Raw genomic sequence first — 27,855 nt, forward strand, 5'->3', positions numbered from 1 at the left:
GCTTCTCCCTGTGCCACGGCCCTGCCTGGGGGACCAGGAGCCGCCACCTGTCACACAACCACGAGCTGGGGCTGAAAACCCGTCCTGCCCCATCCCATCCCACTACATGGACAACCAGAGAGCGCAGGAACCATCCAGCTCCTCATCCCCAACCTTCCTCCTCCAGCTCCCCAGGTCTGGGGACCACCAGGATGGGGTTTGGAGGCCACCAGGATGGAGTTTGGAGGCCACCAGGATGGAGTCTGGAGACCACCAGGATGGAGTTTGGAGGCCACCAGGATCTAAAGGAGAGGAAAGACGCGCAAACCCCACCTTGGCTCCGCTGGCCGGCGTGGCGGGGGAGGACGGCATGGAGGCACAGCTGTGGTTGCTCTGGCTGGCACTGGAACTGGATCGCGTCGGGGAGGCCGCTCGGGAGGAGGGTTTGGACCTTCGGCCTCGCGATCGGAAGGGGGTCATCCCCTGGGAGGCTCCCTCTGGCAGGATGAACTTCTCCCGGAGTTCGAGGTTGGTCCGTCCTCGTGCTGGAAGGGGACAAAGGAGAGGAGAGCTGAGGTTTGTGTGGGCTTGATGCCAATACCGGGGCTCAGGGGGTCAGGGCTTACGTAGGGTCTGTTGTGACAGGACAAGGGGTGATGGTTTTAAACTAAAGGAGTAAGATTCAGGCTGGACATGAGGATTAAATTGTTGCCCTGAGGGTGGTGAGAGCCTGGCCCAGGTTGGCCAGAGAGGTGGTGGATGAACCATCCCTGGAGACATCCCAGGCCAGGCTGGACGGGGCTCTGAGCAACCTGAGCTGGTGAAGATGTCCCTGCTCATGGCAGGGGGGCACTGGGGGAGCTGGGAAGGTCCCTCCACCCCAAACCATCCTGTGATTCTGTGGTCCCTGCTGGTGGTGTCTCCCAGTCAGGTCCCATTTGCTCATTCACAGACCAGTTCTCAAACTCCAAACCACCTCAGTTGTATAAAACCAAGGAACCCTCTTACCTCTGCAAGGATCGTTCTTCACTAAGAACTCATCCAGGGCCATCCAGCCTCCGCCGACGCGAACCATGACCGTGCTGCGCAGGATCCGGACCAGGCGCAGCTGTTGGGAATCGCCGAACTGCGGAGCCAAGGGGACAGTTCAGAGACGGGGGGACACAACGGGGACACCGGGCTCCTTCCCGCAGCAGGCTGCACCAGGGCAAAGCCACTGGAAACGTCTGTTTGATCTGTTGAATACAGGCTAGTTCCAATTTACAAGGAGTTTTTCCGCTGCGTGGTTTTAAGGTGACGAAACCACCCAAATCGTTCAGTTTTAACGCTGGAATTTTTTAGAGCAGCAAAGGAGAATTTGGAATTTGGTCTTTGGATGGGTTTCCTCAGCCAAAATTGTAGTTTTTCCTTTTACCGTGAAGGAAATAGAGGCTGGCAACGCAACGACCCCCCTGGTGCAGCCCATGTGGAAAAGAGCCATCTGATTCATCACCGCTGAGCCAGAAACCTCCCGTCATCAAGTGTGAGGCCCAGGGATTCCACCGAGCCTCAGACTTGACCCCACCAGCCAAAAAACAAGCCCCCGCCACAAGAGATCGCCCCGTGAGGATGTTTCGGTGAGTGCAGAGTGATGGGAATCCAGGCAGGAATCCCGCAGCAATGTTGATTAGTGATTGCAATGTTCATTAGTGATTTGAAACACCTGCGATTTCCAAGGAGCGCACCATGAATCGGAAGCATGTGTGTGTTTGTCAAAGGTCCCTAAAGCTCCTGGACGGCCAAGCCCAGGAATTGGGACCTGGGCAGGACCTGGTGTGGATGCAGCAGCTCTGCATCCAGGTCTACAGAGCACCTGCTGCGATGAGAAGATAAGGGAAATGGCCTTGGAAAGCAAAACCATCTTCAGAATGGTTAAAAACATGTTTAAAAAAGCAGCAACTTCTTTGCTGGGTGGGTAAGAATGTAAAAAACAAGAGACTAAATGACAACAGAGAGTGCAAAGCCACACAGATGGGTCATGGCAAGAGGTGACGGCATCTCCGACCCTCCTTCCCGCGGGGACGTGGGACCCTGGACTGCGCTTCGAGAGCTGCTTCTGCACCAGGGCGCACCAGGGACGGGTCAGTTCTCATCCCCACTGCCACTTCCATGTTCTTTTTCAGTCGCTGTTGAAAATTCTCCTATCATCACTGTCTAAATGAAAGCCAGAGCTCTCTTGGATCCGTCCGCTTCTGACATCCAAGATTCTTTCTTTTATTGGGCACGTTTTTGGTGGGGCATCACTGTTCCACATGCTAAAAAGAAGCTGCACCGTTCATCTCCTGACGGGAACGGGGATACATGCGGGTTGTGGGAGCTCTGCTCCCGTTAGGAGTTACTCAGTGGGTACGGTGGGGATGATTAATTATCGTTACCTACGGGATTAAAGGGGTGGACACTCGGCATTCTCATTCCACGGTGATTGCGACCCAAACCCACCCAGAGCCTGGTACAGCCGTCCTGCCGGTACTTGCACCCTGTGATTTAATCCAGGTTGCCCAAAGGGACCCCGAGCACGAGCTCACCAGCGTCCCAGTGCTCCTCACCAGTATCCCAGTGCTCCCCACCAGTATCCCAGTGCTCCCCACCGCAGGACGCTGTGGTTTGCCACTGCTTACCATCAACATCCCTAATGTATCTGAGAAGGGAGCCACGGAGCGAAAAAATCTCTTAAATTTTGTCAAATTCTGCTTTTTTCCATTGAATTTTTCCCTTTATTTTGGGGTGCCCCCCCAGCTTAAGCGCTCGTCTGGACCAGGCTCTGCTGAGCAGCGCTCACAGCTCATCCTCCCGCAGCACCGAAACCAGAGCGAATGGACACACAAAGCTACATTTGTTAACAAAAACATAGAGAAGGAGTTGAGAGACAGCATCGCAAGGCAAACTGTACCTGATTGCCGAGGAAGAACTACGGAGGGGGAAGAGTTGTGGGGGGAGAGGGGATGGGGAGGGGGAAGGAAAGTCCAGAGGAAGAGGAGGGGGAAGAAAAAACAAGAAAAACATTTATGGGATTAACAGTGCAATAATAATGAAAACTGTTAACTGCGGGGAGTTAGAAATCCGGGGGGTTTATGGTATTTGAGTGGAAGGGAGAAGCTCAGGGCCGGTGCAGATTTGGGGGGGGTGAGCCCTGTGGTTTGGCTCCTCCCGGTTGGAGCATCACCCCCAAAAACCCGTGGGCGGGAACGTGGGCAGCGCCGCCGGCTCCTTGCGCCGGTTTGACCTCAGGGAACGATTCGAAACATAAACAAGCCACGTTACAAAGAGATTCTTTAAGGAAATTATTCTCCCTTCTTCGGGAGGCCGCTAAGAAAAACACCAGCGTAAGGTACACTCGTCCGCCAGCAGAAGTTCAAGGGCGGGCGCCGGCGCGGTGAATGCGGCGTTTCACGGGGCGGCGGGTGCCCCAGAACAGGGACACTTTTATGTTCTCCCGATTCGGGGAACACCCTGGGCAAACACGGCTCAGCCGCTCCGTCCCCCACACCGCGCTGGGCACCCCCAAACGGGGACCCCTCCCCGGGTGGGGAGGGGGAACAGGGTTTGTGCCGCCAGGGCAGGATTTGGCCCCCTCTGCCTTACCCGGTATTTGTTCTCGCCGATCTGCTCCACTTGGAACCTCTTGGCGCACTTGCACTGGGCCACTTGCCGGGTGACCTGCCAGCAGCAAAGACAGGTAAGGGACCAGGATTTTGCACGTTTCTCCCCAAAAAGCTTGGACAACACACAGCCCTACACAGCCCTTCAAAATCACACCAGGTACTGGTGGCACCAGTCAATTATTTTAGCTCAGCACCACCACAATCCTATTTTTTCCCCTCCTTTTTGTCTTCCCCGCAGCCTGAGCCACCCGCACGCCCAGCGCCCGTCTCTTTGGGTGCTTCACCTCGTCCTCGATCTTGTCGGCATCGGTGGTGGGGCGGTAGGCATCCTTGTTGGGATGGAGAGCGGCCACAAACTCATAGTAATCGATGTAGCCGTCGCCGTCACGGTCAAAGATGTCGGCAACCGCCGTCATCTCCAGCTTGGTGGTGGGGAACTCTGGAACGGGAGAGAAATGAGGGGCTGACGGTGCGACCTGATCAGAGTCAGAGTGTCATCTGCATCTTGGGCCTTGAGCAGGGACAACCTTGTCACACCAGGGTGGCCAGGGAGGGTGTTGGGCTCTGCTCCCCAGGAACAAGGGACAGGAGCAGAGGAAACGGCCTCAAGTTGCGCCAGGGGAGGTTGAGGTTGGATTTAGGAACAATTTCTTCCCCAAAGGGCTGTGGGGCATTGGAACAGGCTGCCCAGGGCAGTGCTGGAGTCACCATCCCTGGACGGTTGAACAGAGATGAGGTTCTCAGGACATGGGGCAGTGCCAGGGGTGGGTTATGGGTGGACTCCACGATCCTAAGGGCCTTTTCCAACTACAATTATCCTGTGATTCTATTTTCCAAGCTCCGTCCAGGCAGGGACTTACTAGAAGCCAGGATGCCGTCGATAAACTCCTGCCGGGTGATCTTCCCGTCTTGGTCTTTGTCGATGCGCCGGAAGAAATCCATGACGCGGGATTTCTTGTGGTTCATCCAGCGCATGTATTTCTTCCGCCAGACATCGAAGTCGAAGTTTGCAAACTCCTTCAACTGGAAGGGAACCCGCAAGAGTCAGCAGGAGAAACCCCCACAGGAGCAGCACCCAAACCCACCCGCCCGGGAAGGTTTATCTGGCTTAATTCAGACGACCCTCGTTAACGAGGGGGCTTTGAGGAACAGAAGGACACACAGCGCAGCCGACAGCCATCGACACGGGATGCAGCATCCCCCAGGGTGGGACAAACACGCAGAGATATCAGCTACTCGCACATGGACACACACACACACACCCTGTCCCTGCTCGGGCTTTTGGGGACGCTTCCTCGGCCGGGATTTCACCTAACGACTCGCCAGGGTCTGCCCGGGAGGAATCCCCATCGCTGGCACCATTTTGGGGACAAACCTTCCCTCTCCCTTTCCCCCTAAGCGGCCAAGAAGGGAGTTTTTGCTCATCTTCCAGGTAAGAGAGCGGCTGGGGCACAATCTCAGCTCTGCAAACACTGGCCCAGCAGCCTCTGACGAGCCTCTCGCCCTCCAATTTAAATTAACACCCCCCCAAAATGACTCCCACGACCCCACCAGCTCAAGCAGCTCACAGCGAGGTAACGCGACAATTTGTATAACTCTTTTTTTGGTTGTTTTCTCTAAACATTCTCGGGAGTTCAAAGCAACAAAGAAAAGAACATTAATACGTAGAAACTGAACTGACCTACAGCAAAAGCAACAAAAGATGAAAAAACCAAAAATAACCACTCACTTCTGGGCATAGCTGCTTTGTTAAGCATAAATGAAAACAAAAGTTCCATTAGATGTTTGGGAAAAGATAAGAGACAGTAATTGTTAGACTAATTACTAGGAGTAAAGCAGGCCTGGCCGCCGCTACCACTACAGATACCGACTGCAGGGGTGCAAAGCGGTTCATTAATGTTAATTACAGGAGGTAGTTTTCAGAATGAACATTGAGCTGGGCAACTGAAGGGGCAGCAGAGATGTAGGGAACGCGGGCGGTACCTCCTCCAGTCTGTCCAGGGCATCGTTGAGCTTGCGCTGCCGCTCCAGCGCCAGCAGCCAGACCTGCTGCCAGCGCGCCGAGAGCTGGTTGATCCGCGGGTTCTTGGTTTCCGACTGGGAGATGATGGGCATGCTGGGTGGTGCGGCCTGGCTCAGCGATTTCCCTGGAAAACAAGGGAAAAGGAATCGTTTGAGGTGGCGGTGGTGGGTTCGTGGAGTCTGAGTGGGTCAGGAAAGAGCAGTGATGGAATATATTTTGTTATTGGGGATTCCTGTTGGGCGCTGACTTAGAGAAAGGACTTTAAATAACCCAAAACCTCATCGCAAAGCGGCTGCAGAGACAAAGCGAAGAGCAGCGACACGGTGTTTTGGCAAATGCCACCTGGATTGTCCCCTCCCAACAAGTCCCAACCGCCTTCCTCGTGGCTGTCAATGCAGGATGCCTCGTTAATTGATAATCACAGTTAACGAGCTTCCTATGCGGTTCATTTCCTCCATGAGCTGCATATAGAGCACAGACGTACTGTTGCTGCGGGACTTGTCGATGAAAGGCCCGTGGGGGGGCTCAGTCGCTTTCCTCTTGTACGTCTTGGTGACCCGGTCCACGTCTGGCTGTTTCCGTGTCATCTCCTCCATGAAGGACTGTCAAAATATGGAAGGGACAAGAAAACATTGGCAGTTTTGAGATGTTTTGAGTCTCTTGCTGCTCCAGACCCTCCTTGGGCCATGTGAAGCCTGCAAACGAGATGGGGGCATTAAGCACCAGTGATGGGGTTGGTTTGGATCTGCCAATGCTGCAGTTTGTCCCCTGAGGTGGCTTTGCTGCCAGGTTGGGTCACAGGCTGTTTTCATAGCGACTTCCCAAAGAAGTTAATGCCTCCTGCATGGGGGGCAGGAAAAAACGCCTCCCAGCCCCTCTCCTGAGTGCTCACCTGGTGTTCGGAGATGAGAGCTTTGACCTGATCGATATTTTGTGGCATTGAGTCCTGGTCCCGCTGGATCAGGGTTGTCTCAGCCCACTGGATCCAAGCCAGGAGCTCTTCCAGAAGCTCCGCGTTCGCCACCAGCTCGGAAAGCGCCGACTCCAGTCGCTGCTGGTGCTGCTTCGCCCACGTCAGAACCTGGTGGGGACGCAGAGGTGACCGTGAGCCTGGGCAGGACCCGCCACCACACGGACAGACCTTTGAGCAGTGGTGATAGGACAAGGGGTGATGGTTTAAACTAAAGGAGGGAGATTCAGGCTGGACATGAGGAGGAATTGTTGGCCTGAGGGTGGTGAGAGCCTGGCCCAGGTTGGCCAGAGAGGTGGTGGATGAACCATCCCTGGAGACATCCCAGGCCAGGCTGGACGGGGCTCTGAGCAACCTGAGCTGGTGAAGATGTCCCTGCTCATGGCACGGGGGGCACTGGGGGAGCTGGGAAGGGCCCTTCAACCCAAACTATCCTATGGTTCTATGATTCTCCAATCCCTGCTGGGACCACCAGCCTGGAGGACTCACCTCCTCAAACCTGGCCCGGATGATGGTGATCCAGTGCTTGATGGTGGTGATGCAGTCGGGATGGCAAGCGGCCAGGATCACCTCCCCCATGCCCACCGCTGCGTTCACATCCACTCTCTTCTCCTCCACTTTCTTCATGAACTCCTGGAAAAGCCCAAATGAATCATTCGCTGATATTCCCCACTGTTGATTTTCGCTCGGGTCGCGTTTCAGAGCTTCCCCGCTACCTTGTGCGTGTCGATGAGGGACTGCAAGGACTCGGCGTCGTCGGGAAGCGCTCCCCGAAAGCGCAGGGACTGCTCGGCCTCCGACAGCCACTCCAGCAGCCCGTGCACGGCCGTGCGGAACTCCTCCGCCTGCGACAAGAGCACCACGTTAGCCCTCCTCCCCCAAAACAGGACACTGCACCCACTGCCGGGAGCTGGAGAGACAAAGGGCTGAAAGGGACTTGAAAAACTCATTTAAAAAGGGGAAAACAAGCCCTACGGCACCCGCAGACGGGTCCAACAGCAGCCAGCACCTTCCTCCTCTTCAGCTGCACCGAAGAACCAAATGCTTTTAAAACCAGCACAACTACCTGTATACTGATCAACTTGGCACCTTGGCAGTTTATTCTGTAAATTGCCTACTTGATATTAAAACTACTTAAAACTCTCTGACTTATTTTTTTTTCAGCTTCAATCTGCGTCTCTCTTTTGCACTTGACATCAGCAAACAGCGGTCTCTGATCGCCGCTCTGTTCCTGCTGTGCATGCCAGCGAGATCTTTTCATCCTCCCTTTTCACATCAGCTTTTATCAGCTCTTCTTTGGGGAAAAGAATAAGGAAATAACTGAGGCCAACCCACTGCTTTGCAGTTCTCACTGGTTACTGCTGCGGGGTTGGGGTGACCTGCTCGGCCAGGCGATCAGTCCCTGGGCAAAACCATCTTTGTCTGAGGTTGGTATTGACCTCTCGGTGCAAACCCGGAGCCCAGCAAAGCTTTCCGAGACCATTTCCACCCGCAGCTTTGTGCTCACCTGTTTCAAAGCCTGCTCCAGGCGGGTCTGTTTGGACACGGACAGCTTGCACACCGTGTCCCAGCGGTTGCTCAGCTCCTGCAGCTGCACCTTCACCCAGGTCGTGTCGTCCCGGCTGTTCTCAATGAGCTCCCGGCCGGAACGTTTGAGCACCTGGACCGTCCCCGTGCGCTTCCCCAGCTCCTTCTGGAAAACCTGGAAGGACAGAGGGCAGAAGCCGAGCGGGTGAGTCGGTCCCAGCGGGTCGATTCATGTGGGGAAAGAAAAACAGGGGGGCACATCTGAAATAGTCTGGAATTGGGGTTCTGTACCCGCATCAGGGATCCATCGCACCACGGATTAATGTCCATATCCATAGTTTATAGACACTATAATTCAGATAACTCTTAAAACCAAACCTTCAGCATATCTGACTGATGGCATCTCAGAAGAGCAGAGCTCCATCTCCTCTAACCTTCCCAGCAACGTAAATGTTTCTTCTCATTTTTTTGCCCTATTTTTGTCCTCCTTGTCCACCGCAGCAACGCAGAGCAGCGAGACGCAGCTCCGCAGCGCGGCACCAACTCCGGCTCCTCTGTCCTTTGGCTCTTGGGGACGACAAGCCCCGCTCACATCCCAGAGAAGAGCTGGGAAAGGCACTCTCACCTTGTGAGCGTCCATCAGGTTCATGACCAGATCCAGATCACCATGGACTGGCTGGTCTTCAGCCAACTGGGGCTCCACCTTGTAGAGCCAATCCACCAAGGCCTGCAGCGCATCCATGAACTGCCCAGAGAACAAGAGGGCTTCTTCCAGCTTGTGCTGCCTGGAAAACAAACATCCCTGTGAGCTTCCATCAACAAACTCACCTCTGTTTGTCATATCCCAGTGACCCAACCGCCCCATGAAATCACCTCCCCACCTCTGCTCTCCCCTTTGAGAAGAGTCGTGGCAAACAAGCGCTGTTGGTGCAACGTTGGGCTGGACTCACCTTTCCACAGATTTGCCGCACACCGTGTCCCACTTATCCCGGACTTCTCCCAGTAAATTGTCCAGCTTTTGAGTGTCATCTGCAAGCAAGGCTTTCTCCTTGAGGGCCCTGCCCGTCCTGATGGTAGTGTCATAGACGGGCTGCTTCCCCCCCAGCGTCTTCTGGAACTCCTGGGAAGCGGAGAGAAAACAAAACTGCTTCAGAATGCCTGGCCTTGCCTCTCTGAAGACACACAGCGCTCGTGAAGGTCCCCAGCTGAATGTTTTCCATGGTAGTGCAGGTGTGGACGAGACTCTCCCCTGTCCTGACAACAGAAATGTCACCCTGCTCCCCCCTTCCACCCAGCGTCCAGCACCCATCTGGCTTGTGCAAAGCTCTACCTTGTGTTTGGAGAGCTGGAGCTTGATTTTGTCAGGATCGTTTGAAATCTCCAGCTCGGAGTCCAGGTGATTCTCTGCATCCTCCAGCCAATCAACCAGTTTCTTCCAAGCTTCGTGGAACTGCAAAGAAACAGCAGCAAAGTCTGAAAGGTAACACTGGTGGTGTCCCCAGTCCCTTTCTGTTCTTGGGACCTCCTGCTCTCCAAGGCTGACAACACCTTGGGCTCTATCACACCCTTCCCACGTTTCTCACCTGCTTGGCTCGCTTCCTGGCATCATCCAGAGCCCGTCCCCGCTCCACCGAGCGCTGGACGACCTTCTCCCAGCGCGACTGGACGCTCACCAGCAGGTTCTTGATCAACACCACATCCTGCTTCTGACTGAGAAACTTGAGCTGGTTCCCGGTTTGGTCCAGCTCGATGATCCGATCCCGGTGAGCGTTCACCTCATTGGCAAACACCTGCGGATGGCAAACGTTCTCCTGTCTGCAAGGGGACGTACCTGCAAGCACCCAAGGGTGCCACCCTCATCCCCTCCACCCCGGGGAGCCGCTGGGTGCTCGCGGGGCCGGTACCTTGTGCTCGTCGATCTGGGCCAGCACGGCGGCGAGGATGAGGCTGGCCGGGGGCGCGATGTTCAGGCTTTGCTCGGCCAGCGTCAGCCAGTTGATGAAATCCTGGAGGGAGTTCTGGAAATCCGTGGCCAGGGCTAGAGCTTCCTCCAGCTTCGCCTGTCGCAGCGAGGAGGGAGAAAAGGAGGGAGAGAAAACAAAGCCACAAGACGGAGGGTGAGGGCTCAGGATCCGCGGTTCCGCAGACAGAGGCGGCCTTTGTGTCGCCACCAAAACGTCCCTCGAACAGGAACCTCATCAGCCCGGCAACGCCGCTTGTTTCCCAAGAGGAGGGGGTTCTGGTGAAAGCCATCACTTGCTTTCCAAACAAGAATCGCCCCTGGAAGGGGGGAACTCCATAGGCAGCAGCTGCCGTGTCACCCCCAGCACGGGATCGCCGTGGGAGAGCGGCTCGGTGAACAAGGTGGGGGATGTTTTGATGGTAACAGCTGCGGTGCAGCAAATTTATTCTGGGCCGAGGCCACCGCGTCCCTTGTTTTATCTCATCACCGGCCAAAAGCCTCGGAAGGAGTCAGCTCGGAGGAGGATTTGGCCTGCTGGCTTGCAGGGGACCAACAAAGGCTGCCTTTCAGAGCTGCAGGACGCTTCTTCCCACCGCTCCTCTAAATTAACCCAAAATGCTATTTTACTCTCATTTTTCTCTGTGATTTAAGCAATTCCGACAACTATTTATTAAAAAAAAAAAAGAAAAAGCAGCTTTATGCTCAGACAGCACCACCTGAAAGACAAACTCAAGCTGTGCAACCAAAGGGTTGTCCAAAAATCCTCCTCCCCAGCCCTGATGGTCTCCATCGCCCATGGGAAAGCTGAGCAGCAACGCTGAGAGCGACCAGCTCATGGGGCAAGGGCAGGATGAGAGGAAACGGCCTCAAGTTGTGCCAGGGGAGGTTGAGGTTGGATTTAGGAACAATTTCCTCCCCAAAGGGCTGTGGGGCATTGGAACAGGCTGCCCAGGGCAGTGCTGGAGTCACCATCCCTGGAGGGTTGGACAGACGGACATGAGGTTCTCAGGACATGGGGCAGGGACAGGGGTGGGGAACGGTTGGACTCGATGATCTTGAGGGGCTTTACAACCAAAATGATGCCGTGATTTCATGACTCCACCAAATTACCTTTCTCTCCTCCATCTTGGTGCTGACCAGACACCATTTCTGCTCCAGCAGCGCGACGCTTTGCTCCGTCTTGGAGCCGGAGCCCGAGTCGTCGCGGTTCAGCAGCATCAGGCGCCCCTTGGCCAGCAGCTGACTGTACACGTCCTCCTTGGCTTTCAGCTGCCCGTACAGCTCCTGCGAGGGAGACACCACCCAAGGGTTGGAGAAAGAAAGAGCCCAAAGAGGGGCCATGACTCACTGAGTCTCAGGGTGACAAGAAAATAAGGTTCAGGGCAGGCAGCAAAGTGACAGCCGCGTGTCACCACGAGCAGAGACAGGTGCTTAAAGCATCATGATGCTTGTCCCAGGCATCAAGTGGAAAATTATCGGTAAGAAGAGAGCAGAAAGCACTCTTCTTCCCATCAGATAAAGAAGCGAGAAGTTTTGATGGTGATATTTGACAGACAGGAGCCTGCTGAATTAAAAGCACTAAAAAGAAAATCTCTCCTAAGAAATTACCATGTGGGCATTGAGTTGTTCCCGGGCAGTTTCTGGCAGACCTCCTGTGGGTTTCGATGCCGACAATTGGCTCTCCATCCTCGTTAGCCACAGGAGGAAGTCTTCAATCTCACCATGGAAACCCTGGGCCTGTTCGGGAACATATAATCGTCCACAGATCAGATGATATCAGCCGCCATTGATCATGCGCCAGGATTAACACTGTGTTCGCTCCAAAAACCAGATAAAGTGGCAGAGCTGGATGCAGCAGCACTTTGGTTATACACGATATATCCTTAGCCACGTCTGTGCTGGGGTCCTGTGATGCTTTTCCCCCTGCGCTGGGCACTGGGGAGGCCAAACCTCAAATCCTGGGGTCAGTTTTGGGCCCCTCACACCAAGAAAGCCCTTGAGGTGCTGGAGTTGAGAGAAGAGAATGGAGCTGGGGAAGGGGCTGGAGCACAAGTGTGATGGGAGCAGATCTGGGGTTTAGAGGAGGTTGAGGTTGGATCTTGGGAATAATTTCTTCCCCAAAGGGCTGTGGGGCATTGGAACAGGCTGCCCAGGGCAGTGCTGGAGTCACCATCCCTGGAGGGTTGGACAGACGGACATGAGGTTCTCAGGACATGGGGTAGTGCTGGGGTTGGGCTAATGGTTGGACTCAATGATCCTGAGCGCCTCTTCCAACCAAAACAATTCTATGATTCCAGGCAGGCTCCAAACCACTCCAGGACTAAAAGTTAAGTGAAAAACCTCCCTAAAAATAATCCCAGTGTGTCTCTAACTTCTTCCCCACTTCATTTCTCCCCAAAGTGAAGGGGAAGCGGACCCTCCGCAGCAAAGCACCGCCCCAAGGCATCTCCCCAACCTGCTGCAGCGTGGACTGCAGCTGCTGCTCCCTCTCCTCCGTCTTCTGCAGCACCGACTCCCAGCACGAGTTGAGCGTCTCCAGGCGGTTCCGCAGGCTGCTGGCGTCATCCCCGGCGCTCGACTCCAGCAGCTCGTTGCCCGCTTTGTTCACCGTCTCCACAGTTGCTTGGTGGGCCAGGACATCATTCTTCAGCACCTACATGGGACATGGTAGCAAACGTTGTATCTTTCAGACATCCTCTTAATTCTTGCGCGTTCTCATGGACTCGAACCAACCCAAACCCTTCATGAGAAATAAAATCCTGCAAAGGGGATGGATTAAAAATGGGCCTGGAACGGGAGTACTCACATGGTGCTTGGCAAGTTCAACCTCGATGACTTTTGGGTCCCCGTTGATGGGTTTTTGAGCATCAAGCAGCTCTTCAGTGTGGGTCAGCCAGGCCATCAGCTCCGCCAACGCGTGCTGGAACTGGCCCAGTGCCAGGAGAGCGGCTTCCAGCTTGTGCTGGGCAAGGACAGGGATGGAAAAGGCAAATTGAGGTTGGGAAGGATGGAAAGCATCCCAGCAAACTTCAACCTTGCGCTTTTGAGAGCCCAGGGCTTCTTCCTACCTGTCTATGAGCAATTTTCTCGCCCAGATTCTCCCAGAGATGTTTCAGCTCTGTCAGTGGTTCCTTTATGATGTCTCTGTCTGTCTCATCTGTAGCTTTTTTTAGCATCAGTTCACCTTGGTGATTAAGCTTTTCCATCTCAATCTGCTGCTGGTAAACCTCCATTTTAAACTCCTGCCAAAACAAGCCGGACAAAAACCAGAACAAAATGAATCACTGAAGCGTGAGCCTTGTGATGTGAAGCAAGTGCTGGAGAACTGGTCCCACTGGTACCTTCATCTCGTTCATCTGCTCCTTCACCGTGTTGAGGTCCGTGCCGACAGCAGACATGTTGCAGAGCTTGATCACGGCGTTATCCAGCCAGTCAAACATGGCCTGGATGGGGCGAGGACACCGTTAGCAAAGGGAATGGTGAAGCGTCCTCCCCCCTGAAGACAAATCCCATCAAATATCTGGATGGTGGGATGGACCCCCCTGCTATGGGTCAGGCTGAGAGAGTTGGGGTGTTCAGCCTGGAGAAGAGAAGCTCCGGGGAGACCTTATTGCACCTCTCTGTACTTAAAAGGGGCTGATAAGAACGATGGGGACAGACTTTTGAGCAGGGCCTGTTGTGACAGGACAAGGGGTGATGGTTTAAACTAAAGGAGGGAGATTCAGGCTGGACATGAGGAGGAATTGTTGGCCCTGAGGGTGGTGAGAGCCTGGCCCAGGTTGGCCAGAGAGGTGGTGGATGAACCATCCCTGGAGACATCCCAGGCCAGGCTGGACGGGGTCTGAGCACCCTGAGCTGGTGAAGATGTCCCTGTCATGGCAGGGGTGGCACTAGGGGACATTTGAAGGTCCCTTTGACTCAAACCATTCTGTGATTCTATGATGTGCTCTTCCTTGGAGCTGGTTGTTGAGCTCAGGCTCTATCAGAGGCTGCAAACCCTCGCACAGGAGACATTTTCTGCTTTGCATTTGTGCAAATCCCAGCACGTACCAGGGAGAGGATTCGCAGGGGTGTTCCCAAGCTCTACCCACCCCACACCAACCTCCCTGCCTCTTACTTGCAGCGTATCTTGGTATTGCACAGCCGACTGCATGGCTTCCTCCAGCTTCTCCAGCCTCTCCTTCCACATCTTGTTTAGATTCTCCCACGCGTTGTTCATCTGCGGAACACAAGATTGCCCACAAAATTCGCCAGGCTCTTCGACCAGAGCTCCCACTTGCTCCTACGTGATTTTATCTGCTGCTTTTCCTACCTCATCAATGCTCTTCTTCACTTCTGGTTTCTCAGTTTCGCCACAGGCAAAAATTAAATCAGTTCCAAGGAGCCGGATGAACTCCAGCTCTTCGTGCAAGCCGTCTGTCTCCTCTTTAATAGTCTGCATGGAACACAGAGACAAAAGAAAAGTGGTTATTATTAAATGCTCTTCCAAAATTGCCCCGTGAACAGGAGGGTCCTTCCTGCTCACCAGCATCACCAGCATCAAACTAGTTTGCTCCCAGCTCTGGCCACAGCGGAACCAGCGCTGTGTGTAGGGGTTGGGGAATAAAATAAAGTAAGAACATCTGTATTTGGCTCGACATGTGCCTGAACTCCCTGGCTGAAGATGTTGTTTACAAGAGATGTACTGTTTACCAGGGTATTTTGTCAATATAGCTTTTGAGACTCTGAAGTTGCAAAGCAAAGTGTTTATGGGAGGGAAAGAGCAAGGACAAACTTAGCAAAGCACAAACAAACTCACTCCCCAGTGTCTGAGTCAAGTCAAATCCACCTGAAGTGGATTTCACCACTTATTCGAAACAACCAACAACACACAAATCCAAACCCATCCAGCTTTACACTTATCTCCGGTCTAACCAAAATCTAAATACACACTTCCCACGCTAGACAGCACTTGGGTGCCTTCGAGTGAGACTGGGAGCAGCGCCACACAAACTCCTGCATTGAAACACGTGGGCAGCCAACTCTGACCAGACGCGTGATAAGCTTCCCAAAACAGCCACAGATGACGGGATTTAAGCATCTTTTCCTCGTCTGAAACAGGAGGTTGCTCCAAATTGCGATGGAAATAACATTTCGTAACCCAGCTGCCTACAAAAGGGTTTTGCAGCCACTTCTGGCCACGTTGGTATCTAAGATCTGTCCCAGTTGAGCTCACAAGCTGGTGCAGACAAGCTCCAGCCCCACAGTTCTCACCTCCGCCGCCTCCACCTGCTGCTTGATGATGGAGGGGTCAATGCCTGGGCTCTCCAGGTCGTGAACGATGTCCTGCGTGTCTTTGATGGTTGTCAGCAGGGCTGCCATGTCATACCAGAACTTCTCCGCGAGCTCCAGGACATCGAGGAACTTCATTTCACGCTCCTCTGCCCGAGCTTTGATGTCCTCCCAGAAGAACACCATCTGATCCAACTTATCCTGGATGACTGAGGAAGGGAAGGAAAGCATTCCGTGAAGAAGGAAACCCTTTTACAACTCAAAAGCGTTTTGCAAACACTTCCCATTTAGAAACAGCCAAGAGAATATTCAGATGGGAATTAAAGACAACCAGGACTATCGGAGCATTCACTTGGGACATGAGAAACTCCAGCTTGCAGAAATAAAGCCTTTATTTATGTGCAGGCAAGCTAGGGGCAAATTTGCCCACACACCCTCCATCCAATGACCCTCTGTTCTGGTCACCTCTAGCGTGAAGTCTACGCTCGGTCCATGAGCCGCTGTTGAGCTGCCAACAAAGGTGCCAATTAGTGCCAATCGCGCTGACAGGTCTTTTTGTGCTGGGGATGTTCCTGCCTTCCATTAGATGCTGAATTGACACCAACAAATCATTTCACAGGGGCCACCAACGGCTGCCACAGGAGAGCAGCTCTGGGTGAGGGCTCAGCTGAGCTGAAATCTCCGCCTGAGAAGCCACAAATGGTTCATTTTCCTCTGGTTGATGCCACCCTGTCTGCTCCACATGGAAACAGACACCAATTTCCATACAGAGGATTCATCCTTCCTCCTAAGGCCGGGAGACCCTCTGAAATACACCCCATGGACACCAAAGCCTCCGCAACAGCGATAGAATCAGAAGCATTTGGGTTGGAAGAGACCCTCAAGATCGAGTCCAACCCAACACTGCCATTAAACCATAGGCCCAAAACTGACTCCAGGATTCAAGGTCTGGCCTCGCCAACACCCAACATGGGGGAAGATGGGTGCTATGGGTGCTGGGGTAGGAGACGCTGGACGCTGCCACCGGCACCTCCTGTTCGATCCACCCGCAGGTACCTTTGGCTGCCAGGTCCTTGTCCGCTCCCTGCGATCGGCCGATCAGCTCTTCCCCGCGGCGTTTCAGGGCCTCGAAGGACGGCTGCAGCTTCTCCAGCTCCACCGTGGCGTTTTTGTTCTCGCTGATGCACTCCCGGATCTTATCGACCTCGGCGGGGATGAGGGGCGGCATCCGCAGGCGGGACGAGAGGCTCTCCAGCGTCTCCAGCATGGGCTCGATCTTGTCGTGGAACTGGAGGAGAACAAATCCATTAGGGTAAGATACGACCGAGCAACGCTGCGTCGCTCCCTGAGTGTGCAACAGCCCTTCGCGGCCTCTCGGAGAGGACAAACATGGTCTGCAACAGCAAATAAACCTGCAGCCTCCTGTTCTCCTGCCTCCGCTTCCCTTTGCTGCACCAGCTCGAGCTGTATGGACCCACAGAGCTGGCACAGGTAATGGGGAACAAACACAGCAGCGACTTATCACCGGGTTCAACCCGATATAATGCACATTTTGCCCTTGCTTTTTGCGAGCAGCGTGGTAAAAGAACCCAATCACAGAATCACAGAATGGACTGGGTTGGAAAAGACCTCAGAAATCATCAAGTCCAACCCTTGGTCCAACTCCAGTCCGTTTACTAGATCATGGCACTAAGTGCCATGTCCAACCTCAGCATGTGTGCAAAGATGGTGCTGGAAACGCGCCCGTGTTTGGTGCAGAGGGAAATCAGCTCCATTTGGTGCAACAGCAGCAGGAATTGCAGCCGGCAGGGGTGGCGGGAGCTGTGGAGAGGCTGCAGGCCGCAGAGCCGCGATGTCACCCAAAGCACAACCAGAAAGCCAGGAGTGGGACAGGAAGGGGATCTAGCAGGATTTATTACTATTATTTAATATTTTGTTTTAAAGAAAAGTCAACTTTGGCCTTAAAGACCCCAAACCATCTCTGCTGGTGAACACAGCCCTGCAGGTGTTCACCAAATCCCAGGCTCTACCAGCAGAGACGAGACGGGTTCTCGGTGCAAAGTTGATCGGGAGCAACAAGCAGGAGCAAACCGGCAAGTCCAGCCAGAGCAGGGGGCTCCAGAACCGCTCTGAAAGCAAAACCTCCGCTTTGCAGGAGGCATTTCCCAGCAGCATTTCCCACAGCCCCGACCAGGCGGCAACGCGACAAAAGCCATCTCAGAAACGGGGTTTTTCAGGCCCGACGAGTGAATTTGTAAGCGCGTTCTCTGCTGTGCGCGGACCAGAAGTCAAAGTCTGGGTGTACAATTGAATTAGGCCAAAGGAAGAGCGTAAATGAAGATGGGGGGTGGTGGGGCTTACCTCCGTAATCTGCAATGGTGGGACGCGGTCAACACAAGAATGAAATGGGACCACGTGGGGAGGACGGGCGGCAACACACACAGACAACACATTCCACAGTGGGGGTGAGAGATGAGACGGGAAGGGGGTGTGGGGGGGGAAAAACTCGGAGTTAATACAAGTGCAAACCAAGAGAAGTGACTACACAATACAGGAATAAACAAAATAAACACCCAGACGCGACAAAACCAACTGTTCTACGGTAACGCAGGGCGGAATGGAACAGAATTAGGGGTCGTAAACCCTCGGCGGCAGAAAATCTTCACCGCTTTTCTGGGCTTTAGCACCTATGGTCTCTGCCTTTCGCTTCACATCTCCGCTCCTCCAGCCACCGATGTGCCCTGGAGATGCTCAGACCCTGGAGAAGACCCTTCGCTCTCCCATACAAAGGATCCCGTGGCTGTTTGCTGCACACACAGCTTATCAGAAACGAAACTTATCTCTCCAAGCTCTTTAAAGAGCCTCTCCGGGCCCTTCTAACCTTGGGTGGATGCCAAAACAGCCCCGTTTTGAAGGAGCATCATTATCGAGGCTGTAAAAATTTATTACCCTCTTTACCACGGCAAGATTCAAACGCCTTCACCCCTCCTTTCCCAGCAGGAAAATCCCCTGGAGGCATCTGACCACACTACGCCTTGTAAAGGGTTTTACACCCCTAACACGCAGAATAAAACCACGTTTCAAAGCACGTGGCTCCCCCAGGGGACCGTGACGACAAGACGTGGCTCCTTTGCACCCCAGTGTACCTGGGTGGACTGCGAGACGGCCTCGTCGAGCGCCAGCGCGCGCTGGCACACCTCCTCCTTGATTTTGGCGTACATGGCCTCGGCCGTCGAGTATTTGTTCTGCACCATCTCGCCTTCCTCGGGGTTGAGGTCCTTGAGCTGCGGCCCGATTTTCAGCAGCTTGTCAATGTGCGGCTTGTGTTCAGCAATGGACTCTCGCAGTTGCTAGGGAATAGGATGGGGGATGTTTAGTTAGGAATCTATTGAAAGCCACTGCCTGTTTCAACACTCCGGGAGCAGCGATCGTATCTGGTGGTGAAGTCTCACCGCTGATTTCTCATCCCGGCGCCTGCCAAGCGCACGGCACTTGGATTTTCCATACACGTCCATGGTTCAGCACCCGGCACGGTCCTGACCCCCCCACAGCCCCATGGGAAACGGCTGAGAAAATGCCCTTTGCAACTCGCTACCCTAAAAGCAGAAAGCGGTTCTGCCCCAGCACGGGCGGGCGGGGGATGCGAAGGCTGCCGGGCTCCCTCGGGCGCAATCTGGAACTCTAATGGAACTAGTGATTGCCACATGGGGGGACATGGGCAGCAGCCCCAACAAGAAGAGAATGGGGGGAAAAAATAGGAAAAGAAAACAATAGGGGAAAAAAAAAAGGGAAAAAGAAGATAGGGAAAAGAAGATAGATAGGGAAAAAAAGATAGGGAAAAAAAGATAGGGAAAAAAAGATAGGGAAAAAAAGATAGGGAAAAAAAGATAGATAGGGAAAAAAAGATAGGGAAAAAAAGATAGGGAAAAAAAGATAGGGAAAAAAAGATAGGGAAAAAAAGATAGGGAAAAAAAGATAGGGAAAAAAAGATAGAGAAAAGGAAAAAAAGGGAAAAAAATAGGGAAAAAAGGAAAAAAAAAAGAAAAATAGGAAAAAAAGGAAAAAAAAGAAAAATAGGAAAAAAAGGAAAAAAATAAAAAAGGAAAAAAATAGGAAAAAACTAGGAAAAAAATACGAAAAAAAAAAGGAAAAAAATAGGAAAAAAATAGGCAAGCGGTGCTCTCAGCCCTGCAAGCACTACCCCTTCATTTAAGACAGAAGAACTGATGGCACAGGAGATGCAACCGCCGCGTCCTCTTACCCTCATGTCCTCCTGCTGCTGCTTGAGCTGCTCGTGGTCGATGGCCGGGGGCGGCAGCTGCGCCAGCAGCGTTTGCGTCTCCTCGATCCAGGGGTTCAGCTCCTCGTAGGTCTCCCAGAACTGGTTGACCAGGACCTGGGCGCGCTCCAGGCGCGCGTACCGCTCCGAGTTGAGCTGGCTCACGGCCTCGTACTGCCGCACCAGCGCCTCGGTCTTCTCCTGCGAAACACAACCAGAAAACGTTCAAAAGGGAGGTGAAAGGGCCCAGGGAAAGCGCCAGCTGGAAGAGCAGGAGGTGCCTTTGGTGGCTTTCCATGCGCACAAGCTGTAATTCCAATTAAAGCAGCCTCAGAAACCCCTGCTATCCCCACAGCCCATCCTCAAACGCTACAATAAAAATATGCAATAAAGGAAAGTAATAAATGCAAAGAGATTTCTAACGCTGGTGGGAATTACTGAGGATGGAGTCATTTTAAACTAGTTCAGGCTGTGGAAGAGCCGAGCGTTCGTCTTCCCAGCGTGGGAAATAGCAGAGGGAGCTCACCTGGAGAATGGCTTTTTGTTCCTCCCCGCACGTCCCGAAGATCTCATTGCGCTGGCTGAACAGTTCATCCATGGAGTCTTTGTGCCGGATAATGTCGATGGAAAAAGCCTGCAGAAACGGGCAAAGGAAGGGGAGAGATCAGAGCGGGACCCCGAGACTGCGCAAAACTCAGCACAGGCGTCCTGCTGCGCACCGAAAACCTGGCCGAAAATGCAGATTGCTGCGTGCTTTGCTCATGACTCATCTCCATCAACCTCGCTCTTTTGCGAAGGCCTGGAAACAGCTCTTGGAATGAGGTACGTCAGGCAACTTCCACAGCCAGGGTCCTCAAAAGCTCCACCACCCATTCGTTAGCGACCACGTTAACCCACCCAAGCGATGCTCTCCAGAATTGCATCTACCAATAAGTCTGCCATTCCCAAGGTCCACGCGGGAAGCCAAGCTGAGCTCAATTTAACTTAATGCTCGACGTTTCAGTCCCCCTCCCTCATAATAATGTCTTTTTTTTAAATCCAATAAGCCTGTTCACTGCTCTGATTGCCGAGGCTGAGAAGGGAAGAAAAGGGCCGTTTATTTAAAGTGCACGTTCTTTCAGGCATGAGCTCATCTCAAAGATAGAAACAAAAACCACCCCAGCGTCTCTTTGTTCCACGTCTGGCTGCCGGGGGGAAACGAGGAGTCCCCCACTGCAAGGAACAATGAGCAAAAAGCAAATGTAAAAGCACACTCATTAATCAATATATACATTTCCCTAAACCCTTCCCAGGCAGAGCCCGTTCCAGCGGCTGCAGGAAAAGCCTTGGGAAGGAGCAGCTCTCTCTCAAGCATCCATCTGCTTTAACCCACTGTGCAAAGGTTTTGGCTCCTGCAAACACACAAGAGGCTTTTTCATTTAGAAACCCAACACTTCCTTTCTCTAAATCCTTTTTCTCCCTCATTTTTTTTTCCCTTTTACTCACCAAGGACAAGTGCTGCATCTCCCCCGGTGCCGCAAACCCCAGAAGCTTCTCCAGGGTAAAGCCAACCCCTTCCAAACCCAACCCGCATCCATCCCTCCTCATCCCTGAGTGCGCACGGACCTTCTGCACCTGCAGCTGGGCCGTCGTCTGGTCCTGCTCCAGGCGGATGGGACCCAGAGCCATCAGCTTCCGCGTGGTCTCGGCCACCCAGGCCAGCTCCGCGTCGGCCGCCTGCTCGTACTGGGAGAGGACACACAGTGCGGGTTAGAGCACACAGCAAGCTGGGGATGGTGGGAGATGTGGGGGTACCCAGCGGGATGCAGGGGACAAATCCCTCACCCGGACATGCACTGGTGGGGACTTTGGGGTGGACACGTGTTTGCGACTCAACGCTTCACTCTCAGGGGAGCAGCAGAGCTGCCCCACAGCTCCCGGAGTTAGTTTGGGGGCATGGAGCATCACTGCAGCACAGGGGGAGCCACCACCCTTCTCTACACCCCCACTGCCCGTGGGGAAAGGGACGACTCTATTTTACATGCTGCTTTTGCTCGCACGTTCAGCATTGTGGAGCCCACGCTCAAAGCCAGCGTGGGCAGTTAATCACCACACTCCACAGCCCTCAGTCTGCGCAGAACAAGACCTTTTTGAGATGACCATTTACCCGGAACAAACCCCCGTGCTATCACAACAGAGGGTGATGTTCTTCCAGGCCTGAATGTCACCTGTGATGAGTTTTATACCATCTACATCACGCGCGCAAGCAAAAGCCCGTAGGCAGGATAACGTGGCGTTGCCCTGGAGTTGTCCCCTCCAAACCACATGCAATGGGATGGGTCAGAAACCAGCCCCTCTGACACAAGCCGTTGGTGGGACCGGTTAATGCCGTGGTGTTGCTGATGGCATCTAGCCCTTGTGTCAGGCTGGAGCAGTTCCGATTTGCCTGCTCCCACCCTGCTGAGAAACCCCATCAGCCTCCGGCCGGGTTATTCAATTACCTGTTGAGACCTCTGAATAGCAGCATCGATTTCTTCCACCCTCTGCTTGATGGTGTCGCTGACCAGCTTGTAGCGCTCGTTGGTGTCCGATACAAGTTTATCCAGCCCCTCGCGCGCCCGCCAGGGCACCAGCTCCAGCAGAGCTCGGCTCACCTCGTTCACCGTGTCCAGGACGAGCCGGTGCTCCATCACCTCCTTCTTCAGCTCCTGTGGAAGGGAGATGTGTCTGTCTCAGTGTTCTGCACGTGTCACCCCCCTCCAGCTCCCAAAACAGTGAGCAAACCCCCACCAGCTCCCATCCTCACGTCCCCACCAGCTCGCACCTTTTGCCTCTGCTGGAACTGGGGGATCTGCTCGCCGGCGGGGGATTGTCCGCCGCTAGAAGCCAACTCGTCCTCCACTTTGCTCATCCAGCCGGTGAGCTCCTCGTGCGTGGACTGGAACTTGGTGGCCAGCTGGCGAGCCTGCTCCAGCGTGCGCAGGGCCTTGGAGCTGGCGGCCGTGATGTCCGAATAGCGGGTCTTGATTCCATCCAGCTTCTCCTGGATCAGCAACACCTCCTCCCCTGCAGGGGCAAACGACGCTGGGCTGGGGGCTGCAGGAAGGTTTAAGCAGCCACCTGCCCCATTCCCCCGGATTTTAAATAGCTATTTCCAGTCTCGCTTTGCTTTATATCAGTGCAATTTCTCAGCCTATTTTTACAGCCAGGAAGCTACTCTTAGAGCTGATATTTTCTACCAGCGTAACGTCCGCTCCTCCCTGGCAAAGGATGGAAGTGGGCCGTGAAACCTGGCTTTGCCACAAGCCTCAAAGCCACCACAGCTCTCAACTACCGTGTCACAGCTCCCAAAGAAAAGGTCCAAGTCGCTCTTTACTGCTGTTTCCGAGAGGACACGAAACTGCAAGCCAAATTCTTTGTGATCGCTCTTCCTGCTACGCGACTCCCACAAGGACAGAGGTCCGTGCATCTGCTCCGCGCAGACCACATCTGAAGGAAACGCATCTCCCCGACCTTTTTTCCCACTCGTAAACATAAACTCACACCCACGTGGCAACAGCAGCAACTGCTCAGCATGGGAAAGCGAGATTAGGAAAGGGCTGGGTGTATTTTTAACCTCTTTCCACGTGATTGAGCAGCTGGATGCAATGAGAAAACCCTCCCTTGCGTTGTGGGGCCGCTCAGCGCTGAGCATCATCACACCGGCGGTGGGAATCACCCGCTCGCTAAGGCTGGGACTCGGGATTTACTAAGCTGGAGTGTTTGTGGCTCTGGGTGCAAATCAGCTACTCTCAGAGCATCCAAAGGGAAATTAGATGTGAAGGAGAACAGCCTCCCCCAAACAACGTATCGCTGCAGAGGACAGGGGGCTTCCCAGACCCCTTGGATGGCTCAGGGGGTGCCCAGCAATTCGTGTTACCTGTGGTTTGCTTCAGAAGAGCTTGCCCGTTTCTAATGGCTTGGTCCACGTTCTTCTTCCTGTTCACAATTTCCTCATTCAAAGCCTGGAGAGAAAGGTAAATTTGGGTTAATTATCCTTCTGCGGGCAGGTCCACATGTCCCACCGGCCAGAGATGCCACGGAGAGCATGAGCTGCTCCTGCTGGGCACGGGAGGGTGGACAACACATCCAATGCTTATCTAGCCAACCTTCTCCAGCTACGGGAATTAATGGGACTTGTGGGACCCAAAGACTTATATCTTAAAGCAAACCTGTCCAGTCACCCTGCTATGGGAATTATTGGGACTTGTGGGACCCAAAAACTCAAATCTTAGAGGAAACCTGTCCATTCATCCTTCTGCTAAGGGAATTACTGGGACTTGTGGGACCCAAAGACCCGAATCTTAGAGCAAACCTGTCTAGCCATCCTGATATGGGAATTACTGGGACTCGTGGGACCCAAAGACCTGAATCTTAGAGCAAACTTGTCCAGTCACCCTGCTATGGGAATTATTGGGACCCAAAGACTCAAATCTTAGAGCAAACCTGTCCATTCATCCTGACATGGGAATTATTAGGACTTGTGGGACCTGAAGACCCAAATCTTAGAGCAAACCCATTGGATACGTGTTGGATACAACTTGCCCTTGTATTGGACATCACCTCCCTGTTTTCAAGAGCGCGCACGGCCCCGGGCACGGAAGCAGACGGCTTCCTCGGTGGCCAGCCTGGCTCGGAAAACCCACCGGGCGGTTGAAGCTCTTGTTCTTGGAAGCAGCGTCCAGCTTTCTAAAGGCACGGGGTGGCCAAGCTTGCTCAGACATTGTTCACAAAGCAAATGAATAATTTGAAGTTTCCCCCGGGAAACCCATTTTTTAGGGCCACGATTACTGTTTCTTTGAAACACATGAAATCTCTTTACACTCCTCCAAGCCAAGAAGAGAACCAGGGGCCGAACGAGCTTTGCGGAATTAAAGCCAGGCGGGGAACTAAAATAAAACCAGACGAATGCGACAAAATAAACAACATAAAACGATGGAAGAAAAACAGAAAATACCAGCTGGTCGGCATGCTGCTTCTGCAGGACGTCCCGTTTGTAATCCTTTACGGATACCAAGCTGAGCTTGTCCTCCACCTCAGCCAGCCAGTTGAGCACCTCCACCTCCTCCTCCCCAAAGAGCCTGGCGTTAGATAGAGCCTGGTCCAGCAGCGCGGCCTTTCGGCAGCACCGGTCCTGGACCTCGCCGTAGCGGCTCTGCAGAGACTCGAGCTTCTCTGCCAGCAGCCTGCGCTCAGCGGCGCAGCTCAGGGAGGAGAGGGACTGCCCGACACCGAGCGCCCGAGACACGTCGGCCGCGTGGCTTTCTATCTCGTCCGCTAGAGCCTGAATGGCGGGAGGATAAAACGGACAACAGAAAGGAAAAAAAAATGAGCGAAACAAATGGATTAAATAAAAGAAACAAACATAAAAAGTAACGGACGCAACTGGAGGGATGGAGACACAAAGCCGCCCGTGAACGGGCGGACTGCATCAAATAAAAAGGGTTTGAAAGAAACACGAGAATGGGAATGGGTTTTGTACGTAGAGCAAGATATGTTTGCTGCAAGGTGAATCATATTCTGTGATTAAGGTGTAAAGACACCGGTTTAATATTGACCCACGCTGGTGGTTTAGGGTTCGCAGCCTTCTCTGTACATAAAGCGTGGATAAGTCCTGACCACCTGTTTGTACCACCCCCCAATAATAAATAAATAACAGTAAATATACTAAAGAAATAATAATAAATAAAATGAGAACATCTGTATTTGGCTTGATGCGTGCCTGAACTGCCTGGCTGAAGATGTTGTTTACAAGAGATATACTGTTTACAGGGTATTTTCTTAATATAGGAATTAGCTTTTGAGACTCCAAACCGACGGCAGAACCACCCGCCCCAGTGGGACCCAGTGACAGCCCCCAGCAGCTCCTGCTCGCACGCAGGTCCCACCTTGTGCCGGCTGATCTGCTGCTGGATTTTGGCCGTTTGGGTACCGATGGGCTCCGAGTTGGCCAGTTTCTTCTCGGTCACCGACAGCCAGTCCGACACGGGCTCCGTGGTTTCGTGGAACTGTTTTGCCAGGACCAGGATGTCCTCCAGCTGCTTCTGCCTGTGGGAAGAACAGCTTGGGTTGAAGGGACCTTCAAATGTCCCCCTGTGCCCCCCCTGCCATGAGCAGGGACATCTTCACCAGCTCAGGTTGCTCAGACCCCGTCCAGCCTGGCCTGGGATGTCTCCAGGGATGGTTCATCCACCACCTCTCTGGCCAACCTGGGCCAGGCTCTCACCACCCTCAGGGCAACAATTTCCTTATATCCAGCCTGAATCTCCCTCCTTTAGTTTAAAACCATCACCCCTTGTCCTTGTGGCCAGGCTCTTGGTGTTTCAGAGCTTCTATTCAACAACAGCCCAGCACAGGTACAAGTCCTAGATGGACAATCCATCTAGTTGGCAGTGATTTAAACACTGGGAGGTCAAATCTGGTCCTCAAAAGTCACTTTATAACCTCAAATATTAACTTATGTAGCAACCAGCAACCCACAAATGAGATTCAGGCAGCAGAAAGGTGTCAACAGGATGTTGCTGCTAAAGTTAAACATTAGGGCTTAAAGGAATAAAAATAACATCCCATCCCCTGCAGGGAATTTATTTAATCCGAGCTCTTCCCTGCCATTGTAAACCAGCGCTATCAACTTCAGCTCCCCAAACAGGCTTTGATTTCTCATGTTTTCCAGCTGTTTCCACGTTTCCAGGATGTATCTGCACAGGAATCCCCGCCAGCTCCCCACGTGTTGTAACCCCAGGCTCCGGGGGCACCGTGAATTGCCGGACGAGCTTGTCGCCAGTGTTTTTGGCCGGTGGGACAGTTTTCCCCTCACCTTGCGGCCGCTCGGCCCAGCAACCCGGCCCAGCGACGCTCCAGCATCTCCAGCTGACCCACGATCTTGTCCCGGTCCGTGGGCTCGGCCGACTGCGCGATCCGGCCGCCCTCCGCTTGGATCATCTCCACGGTGGCTTTGCGATCATCCAGGAGTCGCTGGAGCAGCTTTAGCGTCAGAAATGGAACACGGGAGGAGATAAAAGTTACCAGATTGGATCAGGCAGAACCTCTTGTAGCCCTCAGAGAGATCCATGCTCTAATTGTGGCTGAAAACCGCCCTAAGCGTGGGGCTGAGACCAAAGCCAGCCCAGCGGGACGGCCTCTGCCATCAAAACCAGTTCAAAAGCAAATAATAACAATATGTCCTGGTGGACAGCAGGATGAGCGTGAGCCAGCACTGGGCCCTTGTGGCCAGGAAGCCAATGGTACCTGGGGTGGGTTAGAAGGGGGTGGTCAGTAGGTCAGAGAGGTTCTCCTGCCCCTCTGCTCTGCCCTGGGGAGACCACACCTGGAATATTGTGTCCAGTTGTGGCCCCTCAGTTCCAGCAGGACAGGGAACTGCTGGAGAGAGTCCAGCGCAGCCACCAAGATGCTGGAGGGAGTGGAGCATCTCCCGTGTGAGGAAAGGCTGAGGGAGCTGGGGCTCTGGAGCTGGACAAGAGGAGACTGAGGGGGGACTCATTCATGTTTACAGATATATAAAGGGGGAGTGTCAGGAGGATGGAGCCAGGCTCTTCTCAGTGACAACCAATGATAGGGCAAGGGGCAATGGGTTCAAACTGGAACACAAAAGGTTCCACTTAAATACGAGAAGAAACTTGTTTGGGGTGAGGGTGGCAGAGCCTGGCCCAGGCTGCCCAGGGGGGTTGTGGAGTCTCCTTCTCTGCAGACATTCCAACCCGCCTGGACACCTTCCTGTGTAACCTCATCTGGGTGTTCCTGCTCCATGGGGGGATTGCACTGGATGAGCTTTGAGGTCCCTTCCAACCCCTGACATTCTCGGATTCTGTGATGCTTTAACTTTCGGGCAGCCCTGAAGTGGTCAGGCAGTTGGCCTAGATCATCATTGCAGGTCCATTCCAACTGAAATACCCTCTTCTAAAAGAGATTCAAAGCGCTTCCGTGCCAGAGAGACTTCCCTATCACCCCCCCAAACTTACCAAGTTCTTAAGTCGCACTTTAAATAAATTTCCTCTTCAAAGCCTCAATATATCAGACCAAGCCTCGCTAAGAATTCGTTCCTAAAGCGTTTGACCACAACCACACTTGAACTTTCATCCGCGGGCAGGCGCCGGGCCCCGCTGTTATCTCTGCAAACACCGGCACGCCTCGTGTTTGTTCTTGCCGTTTGTACATTGGTTTTGT

The 27,855-nt window shown here is 53.5% G+C and overlaps 1 protein-coding gene across 7 annotated transcripts in view; it reads right to left on the reverse strand.

Moving 5' to 3' along the window:
* Positions 1 to 27,855, reverse strand: part of MACF1 (microtubule actin crosslinking factor 1) — a 130,598-nt gene that overhangs the window by 4,925 nt on the left and 97,818 nt on the right. For 5 of the 7 annotated variants that reach the window (XM_082071590.1, XM_082071586.1, XM_082071585.1 and 2 more), the window contains exons 60-96: positions 26,489 to 26,655; positions 25,560 to 25,719; positions 24,629 to 24,955; positions 23,552 to 23,636; positions 22,457 to 22,698; positions 22,134 to 22,340; positions 21,259 to 21,378; positions 20,180 to 20,287; positions 19,636 to 19,854; positions 18,521 to 18,724; positions 16,431 to 16,662; positions 15,357 to 15,583; positions 14,416 to 14,538; positions 14,221 to 14,322; positions 13,445 to 13,546; positions 13,172 to 13,345; positions 12,910 to 13,065; positions 12,559 to 12,756; positions 11,712 to 11,840; positions 11,214 to 11,387; positions 10,045 to 10,200; positions 9,724 to 9,930; positions 9,471 to 9,590; positions 9,091 to 9,260; positions 8,766 to 8,925; positions 8,121 to 8,315; positions 7,330 to 7,458; positions 7,103 to 7,246; positions 6,536 to 6,724; positions 6,128 to 6,245; positions 5,604 to 5,767; positions 4,481 to 4,643; positions 3,905 to 4,059; positions 3,601 to 3,675; positions 2,909 to 2,926; positions 988 to 1,105; positions 313 to 524 (exon numbers count right to left, since the gene is read on the reverse strand). In XM_082071590.1, the coding sequence (XP_081927716.1) occupies positions 313 to 524; positions 988 to 1,105; positions 2,909 to 2,926; positions 3,601 to 3,675; positions 3,905 to 4,059; positions 4,481 to 4,643; positions 5,604 to 5,767; positions 6,128 to 6,245; positions 6,536 to 6,724; positions 7,103 to 7,246; positions 7,330 to 7,458; positions 8,121 to 8,315; positions 8,766 to 8,925; positions 9,091 to 9,260; positions 9,471 to 9,590; positions 9,724 to 9,930; positions 10,045 to 10,200; positions 11,214 to 11,387; positions 11,712 to 11,840; positions 12,559 to 12,756; positions 12,910 to 13,065; positions 13,172 to 13,345; positions 13,445 to 13,546; positions 14,221 to 14,322; positions 14,416 to 14,538; positions 15,357 to 15,583; positions 16,431 to 16,662; positions 18,521 to 18,724; positions 19,636 to 19,854; positions 20,180 to 20,287; positions 21,259 to 21,378; positions 22,134 to 22,340; positions 22,457 to 22,698; positions 23,552 to 23,636; positions 24,629 to 24,955; positions 25,560 to 25,719; positions 26,489 to 26,655 (5,949 nt within the window). The remainder of the gene's footprint in view (positions 1 to 312; positions 525 to 987; positions 1,106 to 2,908; positions 2,927 to 3,600; positions 3,676 to 3,904; positions 4,060 to 4,480; positions 4,644 to 5,603; positions 5,768 to 6,127; positions 6,246 to 6,535; positions 6,725 to 7,102; positions 7,247 to 7,329; positions 7,459 to 8,120; positions 8,316 to 8,765; positions 8,926 to 9,090; positions 9,261 to 9,470; positions 9,591 to 9,723; positions 9,931 to 10,044; positions 10,201 to 11,213; positions 11,388 to 11,711; positions 11,841 to 12,558; positions 12,757 to 12,909; positions 13,066 to 13,171; positions 13,346 to 13,444; positions 13,547 to 14,220; positions 14,323 to 14,415; positions 14,539 to 15,356; positions 15,584 to 16,430; positions 16,663 to 18,520; positions 18,725 to 19,635; positions 19,855 to 20,179; positions 20,288 to 21,258; positions 21,379 to 22,133; positions 22,341 to 22,456; positions 22,699 to 23,551; positions 23,637 to 24,628; positions 24,956 to 25,559; positions 25,720 to 26,488; positions 26,656 to 27,855) is intronic. The other 2 variants (XM_082071589.1, XM_082071587.1) reach the window with 1 other exon arrangement.

Source organism: Streptopelia decaocto, assembly GCF_964273445.1.
Source record: "Streptopelia decaocto genome assembly, chromosome: 23".
NCBI classification, from domain to species: Eukaryota; Metazoa; Chordata; class Aves; order Columbiformes; family Columbidae; genus Streptopelia; species Streptopelia decaocto.